At 42.2% G+C, this 22,870-nt stretch overlaps 2 protein-coding genes across 3 annotated transcripts; both read right to left on the reverse strand.

Annotated features, from left to right (window-relative positions):
* Window positions 1–1,192: 1,192 nt before the first annotated feature.
* On the reverse strand, window positions 1,193–10,991 carry cops7a (COP9 constitutive photomorphogenic homolog subunit 7A). Of its 2 annotated transcripts, none has more exons than XM_058053939.2 (8): window positions 10,889–10,991; window positions 6,850–6,972; window positions 6,028–6,103; window positions 5,119–5,207; window positions 3,735–3,937; window positions 3,533–3,638; window positions 2,754–2,923; window positions 1,193–2,041 (listed from the first exon to the last, which is right to left on the reverse strand). In XM_058053939.2, exons 2-8 carry the CDS (start codon window positions 6,970–6,972, stop codon window positions 2,002–2,004), a joined length of 807 nt encoding a protein of 268 aa, XP_057909922.1. In that variant the 5' UTR covers window positions 10,889–10,991; the 3' UTR covers window positions 1,193–2,001. The 2 variants fall into 2 exon arrangements, with proteins under 2 accessions (XP_057909922.1, XP_078646948.1); XM_078790822.1 differs by lacking the exon at window positions 1,193–2,041 and adding an exon at window positions 2,048–2,380.
* A 6,091-nt stretch (window positions 10,992–17,082) lies between these two features.
* Window positions 17,083–22,406, reverse strand: cd4-1 (CD4-1 molecule). Its single transcript, XM_058053061.2, has 9 exons — window positions 22,336–22,406; window positions 22,105–22,263; window positions 21,883–22,035; window positions 20,507–20,749; window positions 20,053–20,439; window positions 17,872–18,132; window positions 17,711–17,811; window positions 17,587–17,630; window positions 17,083–17,469 (listed from the first exon to the last, which is right to left on the reverse strand). The coding sequence occupies exons 1-9, from the start codon at window positions 22,388–22,390 to the stop codon at window positions 17,403–17,405; spliced, it is 1,470 nt and encodes a 489-aa protein (XP_057909044.2). The 5' UTR covers window positions 22,391–22,406; the 3' UTR covers window positions 17,083–17,402.
* Window positions 22,407–22,870: the final 464 nt, after the last annotated feature.

A 22,870-nucleotide genomic window follows, 5' to 3' on the forward strand; every position in this document is an offset into this window, starting at 1 on the left:
GCCATGAGGGAGACAGGGAGTGAGCGCAAGGAGAGGAAAGATTTTCGGTTTATGACCTTAAAACAATATAGTGGAACTACTGCGTCAATCATAATGTCTTCCAGGACGCTGGTCAACTTCATATTTGTTCTTATTAACAAAAAATGGTATCCATAGGGACCAATTATCATTGAAATCATCTGTTCCAGAGTCAAACCGTGGCCAGCATAAACACTTATTAACTGTCACATAATCTTTATACAGGGTAGCTAACCACTGGACAAGTTTTCGTACGTTATTCACACAGGGTCATGTAGGTTTGGATTTTTTTCTCTCTCTTAATAATAAGCAGTTTCAACATTTCAGCCTTTTGTTCGATTTTTACCATTTTTGTTGTCAAGGGCAGTATGGATGTACTGGATAATGTATGTATGTCTATTGTTCTTTCCCACTGGTTTACATACATTCATTCATTTTCTACCGCTTATCCACACAAAGGTCGTGGGGGTGCTGGAGCCTATCCCCGCTGTCTACATGCGAGAGGCAGGGTACACACCCTGGACTGGTCGCCAGCCAATCACAGGGGCACATATAGACAAACAACCATTCACACTCACTTTCATACCTATGGACAAATTGGAGTCGCTAATTAACCTAGCATGTTTTTGGAATGTGGGAGGAAACCGGAGAAAACCCACACATGCACAAGGAGAACATGCAAACTCCACAAAGAGATGGCCGAGGGTGGAATTGAACCCTGGTCTCCTAGCTGTGAAGTATGCGAGCTAACCACTAGACCACCATAGATATTATAAAATGTTAAACAAAAAAACAACAAAGTTAAACAAAAAAGTTCACTTCCGGTTCCTGTTTCCATGTACTGACATACTAATAGGTTGCTAACAAGGACATTTGTCATTAAAATACATTAAGAACACAGTTGGACTCACACTTATCCACACAAGGGTCGCGGGGGTGTTGGAGCCTATCCCTATCCCAGAGTACACCCTCGACTGGTCACCAGCCAATCACAGGGCACATATAGACAAACAACCATTCACACTCACTTTCATACCTATGGACAATTTGGAGTCGCTAATTAACCTAGCATGTTTTTGGAATGTGGGAGGAAACCGGAGGACCCGAAGAAAACCCACGCATGCACGGGGAGAACATGCAAACTCCACACAGAGATGGCCGAGGGTGGGTTTTACATACAATGTATGCTAATTTTATAGAACAGACGTCCTCAGAATGAACTCTAATTTAGGCTTTCAACTAAAAAAAAAAACTTTGGGAAGCCCTGCTTCTTTTGCTCACCGAGCTGAAGTCTCAGGGGTGACTTCCATCCTGTTCCGACTTTTAGAGTGTTCAGCATTGGAGGTTCCTCTTGAAGAAGCTCAGGGCCAAACAGGTGAAATATGAATGCTCTTTGCATGTAGCAACACTGCTTACACACAGGGGAAGCCTGGGCTCCGTAATGCATGAGCGTCTCCAGGGACACGCCCTAATTAACGGCTTGACCTCCTAATGGTAGCCCCCTTTCTGTGAGTTAACATTTAGCAGCGCGCCCTCCAGAGATGCACTCAAAAGTGCATTTATTAAAAGATGAGACAGTGACATTAATGAGGGCTCGTCAGCATTAAGTGCAAGATTTCTTTTTATTTCCCAACATTTTCCACAACTCAGCGGAAGGAAAATGACAAAGAAGTCAAAGCCAAAAAGGAACATGTTGAAAGCAATAAAATACAAGCACACACATCAAAATGCGTCAGACAGGCTCGTGCTTACGGGCAAAGGCATCCGGCCGTCCCCTTCTTGTTCAACTGCTTAAGAACAGCAGGAAGTGACGTCGCAATGGCCGCGTTTGCAAATTCATCAAGGTGAGATTAGATGACTTATAAAAAAAAAAAAAAGAGGTGCCCGCGGCGAGGGTGTCCCCCCCAACCCCCCGTTTCAATGCTCTTGTCCCACAACAAATCCAGTGAGAGTGTCGGATCAGTGCTGTTGATTCTCACGTCTTCAGTTGGACTTGGACCAGATCTTCCCGCTGCCTCGCAGCCTGGCGAGTATAGAAAATGATGTCATCGTTATTTCTAAAAACAAATACTACACGGAGGAGGGGCTGGATGGGTGCTGATTTGGTGTTCACATCCTTTCAGCGGCTGTTTCAAAATGGCCACTAAAAACTCATTTTAATTCCAGGATTGAGGTTAAGCTATTATTATTACACATCAAGTGGATCTTCTTCCAAGTGCGGACAAGAGATGGGTTCAGTCACAATGCGGTCATGAAATCACGACTTTGTCCTGCGGAGCGGGAAGTATGTGGACTGCTTGGGACATGCAGGGTGGATCCGGGTGGTATTTTTACAATCCATGGACAGATGTGCAGTCGGAAGCTGGTAATGGAGGTGGACCAGAACAACCCTGATAGTCACTTACTGCAGCAGCTGGCTTTTTAGTGTTTATTGAAAAAAAAAAAAAAGTGCGCCCACGGAGGCTCCCCGCTGAATTAACTTGGCACTCTCTGAGAACATTGGACTAATGGCTTTCATTTAATGTTGAAGGAGACACTTAGTGGTGTTGTCGTTATTACTCGGCAAATGCATATTTATAAAGCACACTTACACAAAAAAACACAAATTACACCACGGGAATCTATTTTTAAAAATTCAGCCGCGCTTTTTAGAACAATTATGTGACTTTTAAAACATATTCAAGAACAAAATTTGATTTGTTTTTGTTTTGTTTTGTTTAAGTAGCAGTACTCACCCTTTCACCTTTGAACTTTTTTTGCCTGGCTGTCGCGGTTCCTGAGAGGAGGCGGGATCTCGTGGTTCAGCCGGCTGGTCCGCATCCTGATTGGACGCGGCTCCAGCAGGGGCGGGTCCTGATGACGGTGAGGCGGCACTGGCCTTCAGTGTTTTCTGTAGGTTTGACACCTGGTCGAAGGGGGGGGGGGGGGGGGGGTAGTGGTTTGGTCATGAGTTTACCCTTTTAAAAACAATCTGCTCTTTAATTGTGACTAATTATGATGATGGCAAAGTAGAAGGTCACTTTTTAATGATGTTCTAACATTATTGTTTGTCCATAGAGCTCGTTTATGAGCACCAAACGGAATAAAAATCTATCATGTCCCTTACTTCTTTGCTTTAAAAGGTCACTATTGAAGTTCAGGGTTTTCGCGACAGAAAAATCTCCTTCCGTGCGGACATGACACCACCGTCGATGAGCTTGCCGTGTGTGCACTTTCAGCTACAGATGTAGAAACTCTGCGTTTAGCTGTTAATTTTGCTGTTGCTGTTTATTTTGTTTAATTTGGTAATAAATGTAATTGAGGGGCTTTTGAGAGATGACTTTCATAAGAGAGGGACTGTCAACTCGCAAACATAACTGGATTTACGACAGCTGAGAGCAATGAAGAAAAAAAAGTACCCAGTTGGCATTTTTTTTCCTTCTTAAATATCACAAGTATCCCACGGGTAAAGCGACGGCTGCTCAAGAACTCACATTGAGTGGAAAAGGAAAGGACTCGAGCCCTCAGCACTGACCTCTGTTTCCACTTGGACTTTGACTTTCAGCTGGCTCTCCCTGTACTGGTTCGCCCGGGAGACTTGCTCTTCGATGCCACACAGCACCGCCTCGCAGCCTGTGCACCTGAGTGGACGAGGGGGTAGACGGCGATGATGCTAACAGCTAAGTGAGTTGTAAAACCGCAAGCGTTCACGATGACAGGAGGCGGCGATGACTGACCACTCTTGCAGCGTGTTAATGATGTTGGGGAGCTCGTTGGGGCCAAGGTCGCGGCCCACGCTGCAGTCCACCTCCACCTGCTGGTTTCGCTGGTCCAATTTGCCCTGGATGATGTCGCAGTAAACTGCCTCAATCAGCAGGTCCTCCAGCTCGCGTACGTTCTTCAGCTCGAGCTGCTGCAGCAGCAGCGAGTACGGCAGGCACTGGCGGGGGGGGGGGCACCAAACACACCACTCAATCACATGCTCTGAAATCAAGGACAGTTGTTGACCACTTTGGTGGAAAATGACGCTATAATATTACATGCCATGGCTTGCTCATTTGCTTAAATGTCGCTGGCAGAGGAAAGGCATTTAACAATCTGCTGGGGCAATTAGAGACGTCAGGCTTGTGACATTAAAAAGCAGCAATACACGAGGCAAGAGACAAAAGGAACAAACTCAGCAGGAAGTGGAAAAAGGACACAGGTGGTGACAACATGAATAACCACTGAATATGAGCAGAGAAAGAAATATAGACTGGTGCAAATAGACTGGAAATACCATTTTACAGTAGGCCCCCGCCACTTTGCGGTTCAGCATCATTCTATCACGGCTTTTCAAAATAAATAAATAATGACTGTTTTGAGGGTGAGGCTAAATGAACAAAAATACATATACAGAAAACACATTTAAAACATGTAATATATAGTATTCTACACTGGTGACTAAGTGTAATGTGTATTATGGAGTTCTGAGTTTAGAGTGTGGGCTTCATCGGTGATGTTCTGCATGCTGGGTTAGTCTGTACAAGGAGCATCACTGCCCCGTGTCTATTTCCAAATAAAAAGGCTGACTAATTTACAGCCACCCAGACACGGTGTCTTTCAGACACCAATAAATTACATTCATGAGACAATAAGCCCCGCAGGATATACGCTGTCCAGAAAAAAACAAGGAACTCTGAACCCAATGCTAAGGTCTTATGTGTTATTATGTCTACTAATATTAATGGTGACTGTAGGGGTGTTATTTCATGTCCTAGGGGGCTCTACTAATGTTAAAAAACATATTTAAATAGTTTCTATCAAAACATTCAGTTTTAAATAAGTAATGCTACTTTGCTGAATCCACTTAACACAGTTGGGTTTGGAACCAATTAACCAAACAAGCAAGTGATTAGTGTGTATATTCTCAGGGCATTGAATCGATCTCCAATGAACTGTTCAGGTTGTCAGGTCCAGTCATGATCAAGTCAATGCCCTTACAATATAATGACCTGGATTAACGAGAAGATTCACAGGCGTACTCCAGACTGTGTGCCTGATAATAGTGAGACAATAGAGCCAAATACAACATGACACTTCCCTGCAGGGTGAGAAAGAAAGCGGAATAGGAAGTGATACCTTGAGGTTGGAAGCTAAGCTGATGATGGACAGATGGCGAAGTTTGTTTCTCTGAGCGGGAGTCAACTCTGGGAGAGAGGCCGCTCTCTCTAAAACAGTATGGAACAAAAGAGTAAAAATTAGACATGATCTAATACATGAGCTATATCCAAAAATATGTCTTTAGACTCAGACAGGTATTCATTTAACATTCATTCATTTTCGACCGCTTATCCTCCCGAGGGTCGCGGGGGGTGCTGGAGCCTATCCCAGCTGTCTTCGGGGGAGAGAGAGGCGGGGTGCACCCTGGACTGGTCGCCAGCCAATCACAGTGCACATGTAGACAAACAACCATTCACACTCACATTCATACCTATGGACAATTTGGAGTCGCCAATTAATCTAGCATGTTTTTGGAATGTGGGAGGAAACCGGAGTACTCCACACAAAGATGGCCGAGCGTGGGATTGAACTCAGGTGTCCTAGCTGTGAGGTCTCCGCGCAAACCACTCGTCCGCCGTGCAGCCTCATTTAACATTATGTGTATTAATGCGGTTGTAGTTTGCAATAGTGTTGCACTGGTGTATGTAATGAATATGTGTTTATATCTATATATACACATATATATATATATATATATATATAAATTGAGGCACTTGTAGCCGGGGTGTCCAAGAATATTAAGCAGATATCAAAACAGTAATGAATATTTGTGTCTTTCCGTATCGTTGTTGTGACACAAACAGTAATGAGCCAGCCAGAAGAACTGCGGCAATTTGCTTGTGAAGCACCTGCCCACGGCGCCTTTGGAGACCATGTTTATTTAATACCTCCGAGTCAAAGCTCCTGCCTTGAAGCAACAAAATACAGCTTGTAATAATAAAAGAGTTGTTTGCGAGAGATGAATGACTTATTTATGCCACCTCTTACCTTTGTAGTCGCAGTAGGTTCCATAGGCAAAAAGGTTTAGGAGCTGGTACACGGGTGCGTGAGGGCCGTTCTCCAGCTGTGTAAATGACATAGGTGATGAGAATTGATGCACAGAGAGAAAATCTTAAAAGATTGTGATGTGAATCAGAGGGAGGCAAGCTGCAGCTTCACTGTGTGATAATTAGTCTCCAAATAATCAATTTCCCCTTTTTGGTCATTATTAAACACCGCTCCTTTATTGTTGTAAACAAATGTTGTGCAGCAAAAAAAAACAAACAAACTGGGACTAAATTGTCCTTCACACATTTTAAGTGACTCATATCTGACTGAGCGTGTGAGGATGAGGTGCGGCGCTTCAGTGACTAATCACACATGGATCAACCAATCACAGAAAAGGACGCTATGCATCTGTACTATTCTGCCCTCAGTTTGTTTCTCAAGCACCGACACAATTTTATGCATTTAGAAGACAGAGTAGAAATTACCAGGGATTAACCGAGATGGGTTTTAAAATAAATTCCTCTGAAAGTAAACAAGTGTATTAGCAAATTAGCTGCTCCAGTGCACAAGATGAATATGCATATTAGAGCAAAGTGTCTCAACAGGCCCAACTGCATTTAGCTTCCCAAATATTACTGACAAAGCCAATTCGCATACATCATAAACACTTCATTTGGTACACCTACGCAACCAAATGAGATCCAGTGCTGCATTGAAAATATTTTGTCTTTAGAGAGGCATTCATTTTCAATGGGATGGCAGCTGCAGATTAAGTGTATTGAATGGAAATGTGCAGGTGTGTTGTGCAAAAGGGTTTTTTACCTCTCTGACGTTGGGCAACTCCAGGATGTCGGAGAAAACGTAGAGGCCAGGGGTCTCAAGTAGAGAGCTGACAGCCTGGGCCAGTGCAGAACCAGACAGAGACAGGAGCTGCTCCACCTCCATCTGACATAACGTACACGACACAGAGTCTGACAGTTAGTCACCTGCAACACAGCTACTCATAAAACAGATGTGGCACGTTCAGGAAATATCACTGTTATAATCTCTGCCATGCTGTGTGATGGCAGAAAACACCATTCCGGGACTGCGTTGCATATGAGCATATTTTTTTAAAAAGGTACTCCCTCCATTATTTTCATGCCCTTCAAAATGAGATCCAGTCTCTTGTGGTGCAATGAAAGGACATCCAATTGAACACAAGCCCACCGCCTCATTTAAATGTGTCAAAGCCACACACAGTGGAACTTCTACTGTTGAATGAACACAACAACCTCTGATTTTTCCGGGGATTTCTCAACAACTCTTCCCATTGGAAAATAATCTGAACATCTGTTCCAGGGTCAAAGTGTTAGAACCTTTATTAATGCAGTGTGTAAAAATTAGTTAACCACTGTTAATATTTACAAAGACAACACTCATTTGTCAGTGACTAAGGCGTGAAGATCTTTGTCTCCTTATTAGTGTTACAAAAAAAAAACAGTGTAAAAACAAGTTAACCAATGTAAAAACAACAAAAGACTGTGCCCGAACTTTGATTATAAAAAGGTGACAGCAGCTCACACTCCTTTCATACAACTTCTCCAGAACTTTTTGGTCCAATTCCGAAGTTTACATAATTAGGAGCATTTGACTTTGGAGGTTCAAATTCAGTCACATATTGTCTGTGTAAGCTAACTCATCTACACATGTATGCTAGCATGCATAACAAGATTAAGATATGCCTTTATTCGTCCCTCAGTGGGGAAATTTGTATTGCACAGCAGCAAGAGTACAGAGTCAGTTAAGCAGTACAAAATACACAATATAGAAAAAATAAACAATATAAACAACCCAAGTATTAACAAAATCAACAGTTTTTCCCAGAGTTATATACAATACAGTATGTAGATAATATGAAATGAGATGAGATATATGACCAGCCTATACACTGAGATCATGTTAGTGAGTTAATATGAGGCATTATGGAAATACTTCACATAGAACTTAGTATATTGCATTTAAAGCCCTTAATATTGCACATGGATGTTGATCAGATATTGCACAGTGAATGGGGGTCTGGAGTAACTATACTGACTAGAAAGCAAGTATTACACAATGCATTGTGAATTGTACCATGGGACCTAATTTTTCTCATGTGACATTTATGGCATATACATAAACATATGTTGTGGAAATGCAATTTCAAACAAACAGTAAGCACCTCGTATCGATCATCCATGTATCCTGTAACAAAGCGGTATAAGAAATAACACAAAAATCTGATGTATGTTTGAGTGAACTTGTCAAATTAAAAGTACAAAATATGCCAGTGCACGGTTATTGACTTGGATGTGCTATTTCCGGAGCTTCCTCCCAGAGAACACATTGTGGCCCACATGGGACGCTAGTCTACAGATACAGGATACAATTATTCAGCTTGCATCAGATCACTTTCACAACTCCGGGGCAATGTCTTAAAATTAATACCGCAGAGTGAACCCCCCCACTTCGTTTACGGATTCGTATTATTCATCTTGTTTCTCAGGTTATTGGCTTAGGCGTCTGACTGTAAAGCACATACAGGTGAGGTCCATATTACTAAGGGTGTCACAAGATTAGGCCTGGGATGATAATACCTTCATTAATCACATAGTAAATTAATATAAACGTGATAATTTTGCTGGCCTTAACATATTGCCATGTGTATGCGTGAGTTTTCCTCGTCTCCCGCGTCCAAACAGGAAGAAAGAGAGTTCACTCCGTGTATTGGTGTGTTCATTCCATAGAACAACGGCATGAACGGACTGAGCCCTTTTGTTATACAACTTCACACACTGCAGAAGAGTTAGCTATTTTGGACAATAATAGCTATGTATTGAGTCATGTTTAGTGGATAGTAAATTTACGCTGCTGTGTAAGCTGTGCACTGACTACTCTGAAGTGTATCCCTTGAGAAGCTAGAGCAGGTGTGAAAACAAAAGCATTTAGCACCAAGAGTTTGTCAGTGACATTGAAAGCAAAATATGTCCCAGCTTCTGTCTGTGCATACGCAATGTGTAATTGTGGTAAGCAGCAGATGGCGGCATAATAATCAGGAAAGAAAAAGATTTAACAACACAGCGCAAATACAAGTCTGATATCCAGCAGCTGACAGTTAGGTCACAGGAGCACATCCCCAAGTGACTTGGAAGATTTCACATCAGCAAGTCTCAAGTTTTTGGACGGGTCTGACAGGCAGAGTATCAGCAACAACAAAAAAAAAATCTACACAAAGATGTGCTACGTATTAAATAATAAACAATACTCTGGTTTATGCACTAGATATTAAATTATAAACTCTACACTTCTCCCAGAACTACCAACAACATCAGCCATGCTGTTTTTTTTTTTGCTTTACTATTGCAGTATTTGATCTATCAGGGGGCTTTGGATGTGGAAAATATAAATAATAGGCTATGAAATAATAAAAAGAAAAGAATATATTGGATCTGGACTGAAGGAGCAGAAACTTTCTAACACCAGAATTCTCCTGAGCAGCACTTGCTGAAATAAGAAGACGCTGTCAGCTATTTTTATGCTAGTGTTTTGCTGAAATTGAAGGGAAACTGCATTTTTTCAAATTTTGCCTGTCATCCACAATCACGAGACACGTTAATCCCGCTTCTGTGGATTCGAAAGAAAGAAAAACAGTTAGCATCTAGTGCTACTTCCATCAACAACAGCAGAATGTCAAGCATGTTGTCTGTTTGCAACGACTTTGTGAGAACTGCTGCCGCCATAACCTTTGGACTTATGAGGATGTAGAACCTTTTCTTTTTAAGACTGAATATATTGCAGATGAGCTACAGGTTTTAGAAGCTGACCCCGTATGTGGAATGGATGAGTGTGTGGAACTTCATAGCAGATGAGTGGAAATCCTTTACACTGGCATGACTTGGTGGCGTAAACGTGGAGCTTCCCAAGCCATGCCAACGGAAAAGGAGTATTACTATCAACATTACTCCAAGAGATTGCTTCACAACGAAGGAATAATTGTTGTAGCAACTTCTTTCCACCTAGACAAAATAAACTGGAAAAGACGCAACAGAACTGCTGGACCAGACAGACAACTATCCGTCCAGCAAGTCACAATGATATCATGATACTGACTGTGATACATGGAGCACACAGCGCATGATATCCCAACACAGGCCATCTATCCGTGTATAAAAACAATAAATAATGTGCAGGGTTCTGGTACATGTAGTTGATCCTACTACATATAAAGCTGCAGTACGTTTCATGTAATGGCGTTTGTAGCGTTCCATTAGTGAAGATTATTTGATCCTTACTAGAATTTTAATTCAGATTAAAAACACAAACTACAGCAAATAGCATCTACGATGTTTGTATTTGATGAGGTTTCCTAGATTCCATAAATATGTGTAATTAAATCTTCAAAATTAACTTGAACTTAAACCATTACTTCACTTGATAGTTCCAGAAAATTCAACTGCGTGGTACACAATAATTACATCACATTCGCCTATAAACACATTTTAAATGTAAATTGTTTTAACACTACCCAGGCCTTGTTATTATACGAAACACGCTCACAACTCTATTTAATATATTGTTAATATTAATATTTGTATATGGAGCAAACGCAAAAGCGTTAGGCTTCATCACTACTTGTTATTTACATGACTGAAGCTTAGTGTGTCATGCTAACTAGCATATTAGCATCCACAATGCTATGAAACGATAGGCCACAGTCCATTATTATCCTTTCCAAGGATAAAATTACTACATAAGTACGCCATACATGTAAATACGATGCCGGCATCAACGTTGGAAGGAAACTATTTTAGAAAATACGGCTATTGTATGTCAATCTTACCTTGTTGTGTTGATTTCAAGTGGATTAGCCTCCCCGGTCAACTGTTCATTCACTTCCGCTCAGCTCACGTACGACAACAAAGTAACGTGCATTCTGATTGGACAGTCAGGGGAAGAGGAGGTGTGTTTTTGTGGCGAGGTGTGCGTCACCGGCCTGAATCAGTGTAAACAGCGCCATCTAGAGGTAATCTGGTGTTACAGAAACATACTCTGAGTTAAAGACAAAAAAAATTGAGTCTAAAATTAGATTTTCTTCACCTAAATGTATTTTTTGGTTAATAAAATGTTACTTTAATTAATGGCAGGTATGATTAAAAATTGTTTTAATAATTTAGCTTTGCGAGAGAGGACAAGATTGGACATATATTATCATTATTGTTTTTGTAGATGCTTACATGATATAGAGATTATCGTAGGGCAATATACTCAACCTGTGGTCTTCAATCACTACAAGGATATTAAATTTAAAAAAGTTGACCTTGGTTCCATGTACTTTGGTGTGTCTGCAGACAGCGTGATATAGCCGAGCCAATTAAACATAGTGGCGAAGAGAGCACCAGCTCCACAGGGTTCCTCTGATACAAAGGTCGTGTCTTTTTTTTTCCTGGGGAAGTGTGCAGATGCATCCTTCATACACAAACATCCACTGAACAAATGCAATATAATATATTAGTTATTATATACAATGTACAAAAAAAATAAGCAGACACTTTTCCTGCATTGGACTGCTGCACACAGCAGGATGAAAATATGTGAAAATATGCACACTTACTGTATTTCATGCGCTATTATACACGTCACTGACCATTTGTTTAATGTCTAATTACAAACATTTAAGGATATGTTTACCGTGTATTATAAAGCATTGAGTACAACCAATAGGGGGCGCCACAAATGCCATTGTGTTAAACTGATAAGAGCTATGAACGTTAAAGATGGCGCCGACAAATCTTACAGCAGGGGTCTCAAACACGCGGCCCGCGGGCCAAATGTGGCCCGCAGGACACTAGTTTGAGGCCCCCGCCTTGATATGAAAGTTTACTGTCAGTGCGGCCCGCGCAAGACCCAGAAAAAAATGATTACGTTTGATTAATGTTCATGTTAAAGGTTAAATAACGGTTAATAGTTATCCTCCCTATCCGTGTGGAAGTGGTAAGTTTTTGGCTATTTAAGTTTAAAGGAAATAACTTGAAGGCTACCGTTTAGGTCGCAAGCTCTCTAGTTTGCGAGTTAGCATGTGTCTCAAGACCCTGCAGTTGCGCAATATGTTGTAAATAAAAAAAGTATAAATATGACTATAGCCGTGTTTTGTCATGTCTACAGGGCTCTAATAATGCTTTGTTCATTTTAATCTGAAAAAAAAAATTTGTCTACGCACCAACTATATGTGGTTTCTTAAGTTTTTATTATTTGCTGTTTTATTATTATTATTATATTTATTTATTACTGATTGATTGATTTTCTTTATTCTTGATTTATTTATTTTTCATCTTATTTTGTATAGAAAAATAAAAAGTAAGATATTTGAGAACAGTGGAATGTTTTATCAGAGCTTTCCTTGTAGAAAATTGGAACCAAGGCGAAGTTCTTAAAAATTTTTTTGTTTTTAATAAATGCGTTTTTTTTTTTGGTTTTTTTTTTGAAAACCTGATGCGGCCCAGTCTCACCCAGACCCGAGCTCCAGTGGCCCCCAAGTGGCCCCCTGTCTTACAGTATTCATTATAGTACTGTATCCAAGTCAGGGCCCTAAATTATCTTATATGTGTGTGTCTGTGTGTAATATATGTGAGTGGTCTTTCATTTTATACTTCCAATATGCCACAAGCCTGTGAAAGAAGAGCTGCAGGCCACAAATGGCCCCCGGGGCTGCACTTAGGACACCCCTGATGGAAGTAGTAAATATGTTATGCTAAAGCTCTGCTCCCAAGACCCAGTGGAGGATTAAACATAGTCAATTGACAGCTTCCATGCAGCGACTAACTCGTGTTTAATCAGCTCCCTGGTACTGAAGTGGCGACTCTTCAGCGTTTTGAAGAGTCTGCTCTCACCCCCCCCCCCCCCCCCCCTTGATGCTTATTAACTTTTTGGCCTCCCCATCTGCACGGGCATCAACCTTCTCCTCCTCCTCCTCCTTGCAGGCTGAATACTCCCTTACAAGTGTGTGTTTCATACACGCAGTTTGAGTCTATTTCACTCCCTTGCTGATTATTGTCTTTATTTCAGTGCTGGTGTGCTTTCGGACACCTATAATTGGCAATAAAAAAAAAGAAAAAAAAAGATAAAGTACTCTTGGAGCCCTGAGTACGTTGTGTAATAGAAAAGAGAGGGGAAAAAAAAGTCTATAATTGTGAAATATTTCTCCTGCAGGGGCCAATAGACTCTGGCGATTCAGCTTAGTAAAGTGCTTGTGAGAACCCTTGCTGGTTGAAAACAAACACCGGTTGGGGGCGGGGATGGGGGGGGGGGGGTGTCAGCTTGATCTATCACCAACATTCTTCTTTACGCATACACACACACACACACAGAGAGAGAGACTCCTCTTGCTTTATTCGCTTTGTTTGGTCCCTGCAAACATTTATGTTCCCAAGTTTGTGTGTTCGGATTCATGTAACAGTAATCACTACAAGCTCGGACACACACAAGTGCAAGCTTTTTTTGTTTGTGCTGATCTAGATTGTTTGTCTATATGTGCCCTGCGATTGGCTGGCGACCAGTCCGAAGTCTCTGGGATAGGCTCCAGCATACCCACGACACTAGTGACAATAAGCAGCATAGAAAAAAGATGGATGGACTATGTTACACTCACTATGTCCTGCCTTTGTATGACTGACAAAAGGGCTCACTCCGTTCATGCTGTTGTTCTATGAACATATGAACTCTCTAGCATGCATATGGCAACATATAGAGGCCTACAAAATTCATTAATTCATTCATTTTCTACCGCTTTTTCCTCACGAGGGTCGCGGGAGGTGCTGGAGCCTATCCCAGCTGTCTTTGGGCAAGAGGCAGGGTACTGGTCGCCAGCCAATCACAGGGCACATATAGACAAACAACCATTCACACTCATATTCATACCTATGGACAATTTGGAGTCGCCAATTAACCTAGCATGTTTTTGGAATGTGGGAGGAAACCGGAGTACCCGGAGAAAACCCACGCATGCACGGGTAGAACATGCAAACTCCACACAGAGATGGCCGAGAGTGGAATTGAACCCTGGTCTCCTCGCTGTGAGGTCTGCGTGCTAACCACTAGACCACCGTGCAGCCCGGTTATTTTTATATTGTGCTTGATGTGATTCATTCATTTTCTACCGCTTATCCTCAGTAGGGTCGCGGGCAAGCTGGAGCCTATCCCAGCTGTCTTTGCGCAAGAGGTGAGGTACACCCTGGACTGATCGCCAGCCAATCACAGGGCACATATAGACAAACAACCATTCACACTCACATTCATACCTATGGACAATTTGGAGTCGCCAATTAACCTAGCATGTTTTTGGAATGTGGGAGGAAACCGGAGTACCCGGAGAAAACCCACGTATACACAGGGAGAACATGCAAAGGGAGAGATGGCCAAGGGTGGAATTGAACCCTTGTCTCCTAGCCTACAAAATTATCAAGATTTTTTTTTTTTTAATCCATCTTATAAAATGCAGTACTACACAAAAGTTTAAAGCCCCCCATTTGTTTTAATAGCCTCTTTCACGGCAGTCATTTTCACAGCCAAAACTACAGGAATGCAAAAAAAAAAAACAATCTCCATATAATCCGTAGAAGGGTGGAAGAAGCTATGAAATTTTGAGTAGGATATAAAAGAACTGCAATACTTTTTTTTATAAGCCCACACTTCATTTATTTAATAAAGTTGAGTCTTCTTGCCTCACTGCTTTTCTATCAATGACAATAATTGGTTTTGCACCTCTCCATTCCCCATCTCAAATCCAACAACTAAAGCAATAATATAGTGGTCTGCCGGTAATACTAATACCATAAATAAACATGATGGTGGCTGAATCTCCTGTAGTATAATCAGAGATGTTGTTTTTGAAAGAGGAAGGTGGCACCATCGATCCAAACCGTGGATGTTGTTTTTACACCTAAGGTAACTAAGTGGGGCTCTTATCACCATTTTCGTTGCATCATTTGACAGATGAGAGTCAGCAGGTACAAAACAGCAAATATTCATTGATATTAGCATATGTTCTGTGTAGTGACATTAAAAAAAAGAAAAAATGGCAAGAAATGGAAAAAAAAATGATGGCTGTGATGTGATGGCTGTGCTGAAGCAACAGCGTGAGCATCTGTGGCATGTGTGAACGTGTGTGTGTGTGTGTGCGTCTCACAAGTGATAATTGTGGCAGCTGCTTCATGACGGAAGAAAATGCAAATAATTCCACCTTTGCCAATTTTAAAAGGGAAAGAAAATCTTAAGGGAATTTGGTTCATGCAACACAAACTTTGCATTCATTTCCATCTCTTTTCTTTATCTAATCCACACAAGAAGAAGAACGCTACTGGCTGGATAATGATTATTATGAACACAGCCCAAACCTTTTCTAAGCTGCTTTATTTATTACGCAAAAGTTTTGTTATGTTTTGTATTGATTGTATTTTCCCTAAAGAGTTTAAATAACAATAAAAGATAATGGACCAGTACTAGACGGACTACACCATTCAAATGTATTGATATGTCATCAGTTTCTAAGATTGGTTAAATATTTTGTTGTGTTTAATATAGAATTTAGTTATTTTGAACTGAAAACATACCTTTAAAACTATATATCAAACTGATAGACCAATATAAAAAAATACCATAAGAGCCTGCAGACGCACTTATAGGTTAAGAAAGTGTTTTATTTTCTACCCCTGTGGACTTTTAATCTATCCGAGAGCCATATAGAACACCTGAGATCTACTTTACATTCCGCTGCATTATCAGCTGTCAGCGGGATACTTGAGTTGTGTATTTTCTTTCCCCATAAATGAAGATATTCCTGTCATAAATTGATGTTGTCGAGGCTGTAAAAAGCAGTGCATTAAAAAGTGCAGCCAAATGTAGAAATATTTACTGTGCAAAGTTGGTGAGAGGTGGACATCTACTCACAATGCAGATTGTTTTCTTATTCAATCTGGTAAAAAAAAAAATAGAAATAATATTGGAAAAAAATGTGTGATGATTGTCTTGAATTAAGGGAAAATGGAGCGCAGAACTGGGCTGCAACCAGCAGAGGCGCAGTGATGGATAGAGGGGATGAAGGTAAAGACAGAAGGCCTACAGGATGGGTACTGGAAGCTGGGTTGGATGACCACTGTTTCATTATTTTCAAATCCCAAAGTTGACATCAAGGTATGAGAATGCTCGGTTAGCCTATTCTTTAGAAAAAAACCAAAAAGATCATCTGAAGCTGACTGACATGTAGGTGCCAGATCTCCAGGTTTCATTTTAAGATGTGTAGCTTTTTTCAAAAGCAAGTGGAATAAACAAGTGAGGGAGAAGATACAATTTTCTCACGTTAGACAAACGTATATTCCTGTTGGAACATTTTCTACCGCTTATCCTCACGAGGGTTTCGGCCGAGAGGCGGGGTACACACTGGACTGGTGGCCAGCCAATCACAGGGCACATATAGACAAACAACCATTCACACTCACATTCATACCTATGGACAATTTGGAGTCGCTAATTAACCTAGCATGTTTTTGGAATGTGGGAGGAAACCGGAGTACCCCGAGAAAACCCACACATGCACGTGGAGAACATGCAAACTCCTCACAGTGATGGCCGAGGGTGGAATTGAACTCGGGTCTCCTAGCTGCGTGGCCTGGAACATCATTCATTCATTCATTTTCTGCCGCTTTTCCTCACGATGGTCGCGGGGGGTGCTGGAGCCTATCCCAGCTGTCTTCAGGCGAGAGGCGGGGTACACCCCGGACTGGTTGCCAGCCAATCACAGGGCACATATAGACAAACAACCATTCACACTCACATTCATACCTATGGACAATTTGGAGTCGCTAATTAACCTAGCATGTTTTTGGAATGTGGGAGGAAACCGGAGTACCCCGAGAAAACCCACGCATGCACGGGGAGAACATGCAAATTCCACACAGAGATGGCCCAGGGTGGAATTGAACTTGGGTCTCCTAGCTGCGTGGCCTGGAACAGCATTCATTCATTCATTTTCTGCCGCTTTTCCTCACGATGGTCGCGGGGGGTGCTGGAGCCTATCCCAGCTGTCTTCAGGCGAGAGGCGGGGTACACCCTGGACTGGTGGCCAGCCAATCACAGGGCACATATAGACAAACAACCATTCACACTCACATTCATACCTATGGACAATTTAGAGTCGCCGATTAACCTAGCATGTTTTTGGAATACCCGGAGAAAACCCACACATGCACGGGGAGAACATGCAAATTCCACACAGAGATGGCAGAGGGTGGAATTGAACTCAGGTCTCCAAGCTGCGTGGCCTGGAACATCATTAAGAAGTCAATTTTGCATGACGGGCACCTTTAATGTGCTGAAAGGGGATATTCTGCAGGGTGTGTTATCTTCTGTAGTATCCTTTTTGGCTTGGGGCTGCAACAGAGAAGTTGATTTGAATGTTTTGTATCAGTATAAAATCTATTATTCACATTCAAGGTCATGGTGAGTGTGACGTTAGTGTCATTACGACAGGAAATGGATGGTACGTACGTTTTGCACCGGCAGAATCCATGCTGTCTGTGTATCATGTTCCGCTAGAGTGTGTGAGAGAGAGCGTGAGTTGAGTTGTGGAAGCTATAAATAGTGTGATGTCACAGTGAGAAGGTTATGGTACCTGTCTGTGTCTCCAGGTGATGCAAATAAGGAGGAGAAGGACAAAGATGGTGACTGCAGCTCCACATATGGTCACAAGCATCCACACGCTCCACTTTGTCGCTGTGTAAACAGACACAGTCGTCATACAGTGCATCGACACAAAACTCTTTCCATACTTACTGATAGTCAGCGTTATCTCAGCCGACGTCAGAGATGTGCCGCCACGCCTCAGGTCACACTTCCATATCCCGTTGTCTTCTCGGCTCACTTTCGGAATGACGATTCGGGTCGGGTGATGCTCAGCGCTGAGCTGAGAACACATGGAGGAGCGCTCCGGTGGGAACCATTTCACAGAGATATCCGAGGGCAACGTATGACCCAAGCTGCAGGTCAGATTGACAGGCTGGCCATGAAGAAGGGCTGGACCCGCAGAGGAGACGACTAGATAGATAAGATAGATAGATGCGCAAATATCAGTGGGTCTAACAGTGATCCTTGTGGGACACTGTCCAACCTATTGGAATAGGATGCAGTTTTTCCTCTCATATGATACAAAATGTCAGTATAAATGAATATGAAAAGATACATAAAAACAAAATAAAGGAGTACAGTAGTCCTTCTTTCAGTACACATAATTGGTTCCAGACTTCACAATAAGTGAATTTCCGCAATTCCTTATTGATGAATTAAATATTTTCATAGTTTTCAAAATTACAACCTAAATATGTTTATTAGAGCCCTCTAGATATGAAATAGTCACCTTTACACCCATATAAGCCAATGTCCAGTGGACATAATAACAGAAAATAATCAATTTAAGACATAAATAATACTTGTACTGCTGTGTTACTTTGTGTTCCCTTGGGGACCTGAAAGAGGGTCGGACTGTGTTATAATGATAACTATGATAACACCAAAAAGATATACAATTCAAATTGATTGTGTTGCCACCCACCTAAGGTGATATGCCATTAAAATAAATGGAGCCAGACAAGTGTTGTAAAGTCACTATTTAGGGACCAGGTTAAAAAGAAATAACATGGAAAAGAAACAAAAAAAAGGAGAACCTTAGCAGATGTAATGTTAGAAAAAGAAATTGAACCATCCATTTTTCTATGGCGTTTATCTTCATTGGGGTCCCGGGTATGCTGGAGCCTATCCCAGGTGTTTTTCAGGCGAGAGGCGGAGTACACCCTGGACTGGTCGCCAGCCAATTGCAGGGCACATTCATTCATTTTCTACCGCTTTTTCCTCACGAGGGTTGCGGGGGGTGCTGGAGCCTATCCCAGCTGTCTTCGGGCGAGAGGCAGGATACACCCTGGACTGTTCGCCAGCCAATCACAGGGCACATATAGACAAACAACCATTCACACTCACATTCATACCTATGGACAATTTGGAGTCGCCAATTAACCTAGCATGTTTTTGGAATGTGGGAGGAAACCGGAGTACCCGGAGAAAACCCACGCATGCACGGGGAGAACATGCAAACTCCACACAGAGATGGCCGAGGGTGGAATTGAACCCTGGTCTCCTAGCTGTGAGGTCTGCACGCTAATCACTCCACTGCTGTGCAGCCGGTGTTGTTTTAGTTTTTTAAAAAAATTGGATTCAACTTAAATTTTAAGCGAGTGGTTAGCGCGCAGGCCTCAAAGCTAGGAGACCCGAGTTCAATTCCACCCTCAGCCATCTCTGTGAAGGGTTTGCATGTTCTCCCTGTGTATGTGTGGGTTTTGTCCGGGTAGGTTTAGGTTAGAATTGGCGACTCCAAATTGTCCATAGGTATGAATGTGAGTGTGAATGGTTGTTTGTCTATATGTGCCCTGTGATTGTACCCCCGCCTCTCGCCCGAAGACAGCTGGGATAGGCTCCAGCACCCCCTGCGACCCTTGTGAGGATAAGCGGTAGAAAATGAATGAATTAATGAAATTTTAAGCAAGAGACTTCAGGGAAAAATGAGTTCAGGGAGTCAGCCGGGCTTCATGAACTCAGCCTAGCAACAAGTCACTACAGCCTAGCAATTCTGTTTCTAACACGGGGAGAACATGCAAACTCCACACAGAGATGGCCGAGGGTGGAATTGAACTTGGGTCTCCTAGTTGTGAGGCCTTCACCACTTCTCCACCATGCAGCCCACAGGGCACATAAGGAAACCAGGAGTCGATAAGGAAACCAGAGTACCCAGAAAAAAACCCATATACGCATGCCGAGAAGCTGAGAATCGAACCCAGGTCTCCTGACTATGTAACCCACATGCTGACCACCGTACCCCTATACAGTATTGTTATTCTCCCATTAAGGACTCTATATAATTAACCCCCGACTCCAGCAAATAACCACCATAAGTTTGTGTGGACTTACTCTGCAGCACTTCAACGCTCACAGTCCTTTTCAGAAGCAATTGACTGCTAAAGTTGAAGGTGCACACGTAGTCTCCTCTGTCTTCTGCTGTCACACTCTTGCTGTTCAAAGACACGTTTCCCTTTAGGAGACCTAAGACAGGAGTAAAGCCCCTGCTTTGAACAAATGTCCAGGCCAAAGTCTTATCCACCAGGGAGATGGAGAAGAGCTTCTGTTGACTCTCGGTAACAAGACGTGACTGCGGTTTAGGGATGAAGTACCAGTGGACTTCCTGGAGGTCCCTGGCTTTGAATTGTTTCCAAGATAGGTAGGACGGAAAGGAACAGTCGATGTTGGGAGTCGACTGTTCCGCCACATAATGAGGATGCAGAGGAGCCGGGAGGAGGTCTGTTCAAATCAAATCAAAACACATGAAAAATAAAATCACTGACTTGATGAACTTTAGGTGTCTCACCAAGAACTGTGATGGAAACTGTGGCCCTGGCCTCCTTTTGTTCCCACGTGACAACGCAGCTCCATATGCCGTTGTCTTGGCCTGTAACGTACACTTGGACTTTTCCTTCACGCTGACGAATCCTGTTTCCCGCCGGACTCAACCAATATATGTCAGCCATGTTGTCATTGTCGGCACTGTCCACATGACAGGAAAGCGTCGCAGGTTCTCCAGCTACCAGGGAAGAGGGCGGGTGGGCAGACGCTAACACAACAGACAGCATTTATTAGCATTGTTAAAGATGAAGCAAGAAAAAAAATGTCAGACATTCAATCGGAACCCTATTGTGTTGCCAAAGCGTTTTTTTTTTTTTTGACAAATACACAACATGGTGGCACTGTACTTAAACTTCACTTAAACTTCAAACACTTCTCCCCAAACGAGTCAAAGCTTCTCTTCCCGTCACTCACACTAGAGATATACAGCCATGACACAAACCACCAAGTGTTGGAAGTATCTATAAGGTTGTTAGCAAGCGATCAAAGAGAGTTCATTCATTCATTCATTCATTCATTCATTCATTCATTCATTCATTCATTTTCTACCGCTTATCCTCACGAGGGTTGCAGGGGTGCTGGAGCCTATCCCAGCTGTCTTCAACCATTCACACTCACATTCATACCTCGGAGTCGCCAAGGTATGAATGTGGCTGAGTGTGGAATTGAACTCGGGTCTCCTAGCTGTGAGTCCTGCGTGCGAACCACTCGGCAATCGTGCAGCCCAGAGACAGAGTTCATTCATTCATTCATTCATTTTCTACCGCTTGTCCTCACGAGGGTCGCAGGGGGTGCTGGAGCCTATCCCAGCTGCCTTCAGGCGAGAGGCGGGGTACACCCTGGACTGGTCGCCAGCCAATCACAGGGCACATATAAACAAACAACCATTCACACTCACATTCATACCTCGGAGTCGCCAAGGTATGAATGTGGCTGAGTGTGGAATTGAACTCGGGTTTCCTAGCTGTGAGGCCTGCATGCTAACCACTCGTCCACTGTGCAGCCCAGAGACAGAGTTATGATGCTAAATATAATAGTGAGCAACATGTACAGTAACCAAGTCATGTCGACAAAGTATTTTTTGCCTTATTTTTATCAGGCTGCTGCACCTCACCAGAAGTCCTCTGATGCCATTACCTTAAATCCATATTTTTATTGCAATTACTTTTAATTTGCAGTTATTTTGACATGATTAAAACTAATAAAAACTAATTACTTAGTTTATTTGAATTCAAATTTGCATACAATGCTATTGTGCATAGACCATAAAAAAATGTTGGTTGTTTGAGGTCCCCTTATTTAAGCTACATAAGCTTGAGCTTGAAAATAAAATGAGACTACCTGTGATTTTGGAGAGTCTAAAGGTCTTGACTGGTCTGACATCACTTATTTTGACAAGTTTGGAGAGGACAAATGTGCCGAAGTCTTCCTGTTGAACATTTGTGATCCTGAATGCATCTCTGGAAACGGACAACCTGCCTGTCCAGCGCTTATCTGTAAGCAAGTTCAGCATCATTGTCTTAAATATTACTTCAATAGCTCAAAATGAAGATGCTAGCTCACCGTTTGTAAACATCCAGTCGCTGAGAGGGTTGTGCCAGGCCAACCGGTCTTGCCGGGAGGTAGTCCGAGACCAGTACCAGTAGCCCGTGTTGACTTGGAGCCCCTCGGTACCGAGGTCGACAGTGGTTCCTTCTGCGGCATAGACCACCTCCTCACACCCTGCCACGACGACAAAAAAAGCGTTGTAACCATGTGGAAATAAATTCCGCTTTTATGCCGATAACATCCTACCTGCGATCCACAGGAGAGCAGCCATGACAGAGAGAAGCTCGATGAGGAACTTCATGCTGGACTGTTGAATGGAAAAGTAACATATATTGTACCTATTAGATAATATTAATGGTAGTCAGAGGTGGGGGCAAGTCATAATATCTAGTCTCTAGTAAAGACGTTCAAGTCCGAGTCAAAACAATACAGGCTTAAGTCCTTAGAAGCACTGTTTCGTGCAGGGGTCTCAAACTCAATTTACTTGGGGGCCACTGGAACTCGGGTCTGGGTGAGACTGGGCCGCATCAGGTTTTTCAAAAAAAAAAAAAAAAACGCATTTATTAAAAACAAAAAAATTTTAAAAACTTCGCTTTGGTTCCAATTTTCTACAAGAAAAGCTCTGATAAAACATTCCACTGTTCTCAAATATCTTTTATTTTTCTACACAAAATAAGATGAAAAATAAATAAACAAATCAAGAATAAAGAAAATCAATCAATCAGTAATAAATAAATAAATAAATATAATAATAATAAAACGGCAAATAATAAAAACTTAA

The sequence above is a fragment of the Doryrhamphus excisus genome, linkage group LG5, assembly GCF_037039965.1.
Source record: "Doryrhamphus excisus strain RoL-2023G ecotype Guam linkage group LG5, RoL_Dexc_Guam_v1.1, whole genome shotgun sequence".
In the NCBI taxonomy this organism is placed as follows: Eukaryota; Metazoa; Chordata; class Actinopteri; order Syngnathiformes; family Syngnathidae; genus Doryrhamphus; species Doryrhamphus excisus.

Bases quoted from the DNA above. Each gene is read 5' to 3' on its own strand.
- cd4-1 (XM_058053061.2), bottom strand. From the start codon at position 22,390: ATGAAGTTCCTCATCGAGCTTCTCTCTGTCATGGCTGCTCTCCTGTGG. The intron at 22,264-22,335 runs GTAGGATGTTAT...TCGTCGTGGCAG, and splicing joins TGCTCTCCTGTGGATCGCAG to GGTGTGAGGAGGTGGTCTAT. The intron at 20,440-20,506 runs GTGAGACACCTA...TGATTTGAACAG, and splicing joins AGTTTCCATCACAGTTCTTG to ACCTCCTCCCGGCTCCTCTG.
- cops7a (XM_078790822.1), bottom strand. From the start codon at position 6,972: ATGGAGGTGGAGCAGCTCCTGTCTCTGTCTGGTTCTGCACTGGCCCAG. The intron at 5,208-6,027 runs GTAAGAGGTGGC...ATACTGTTTTAG, and splicing joins AACCTACTGCGACTACAAAG to AGAGAGCGGCCTCTCTCCCA. The intron at 2,924-3,532 runs GTCAGTGCTGAG...CCCTTCGACCAG, and splicing joins AAGTCCAAGTGGAAACAGAG to GTGTCAAACCTACAGAAAAC.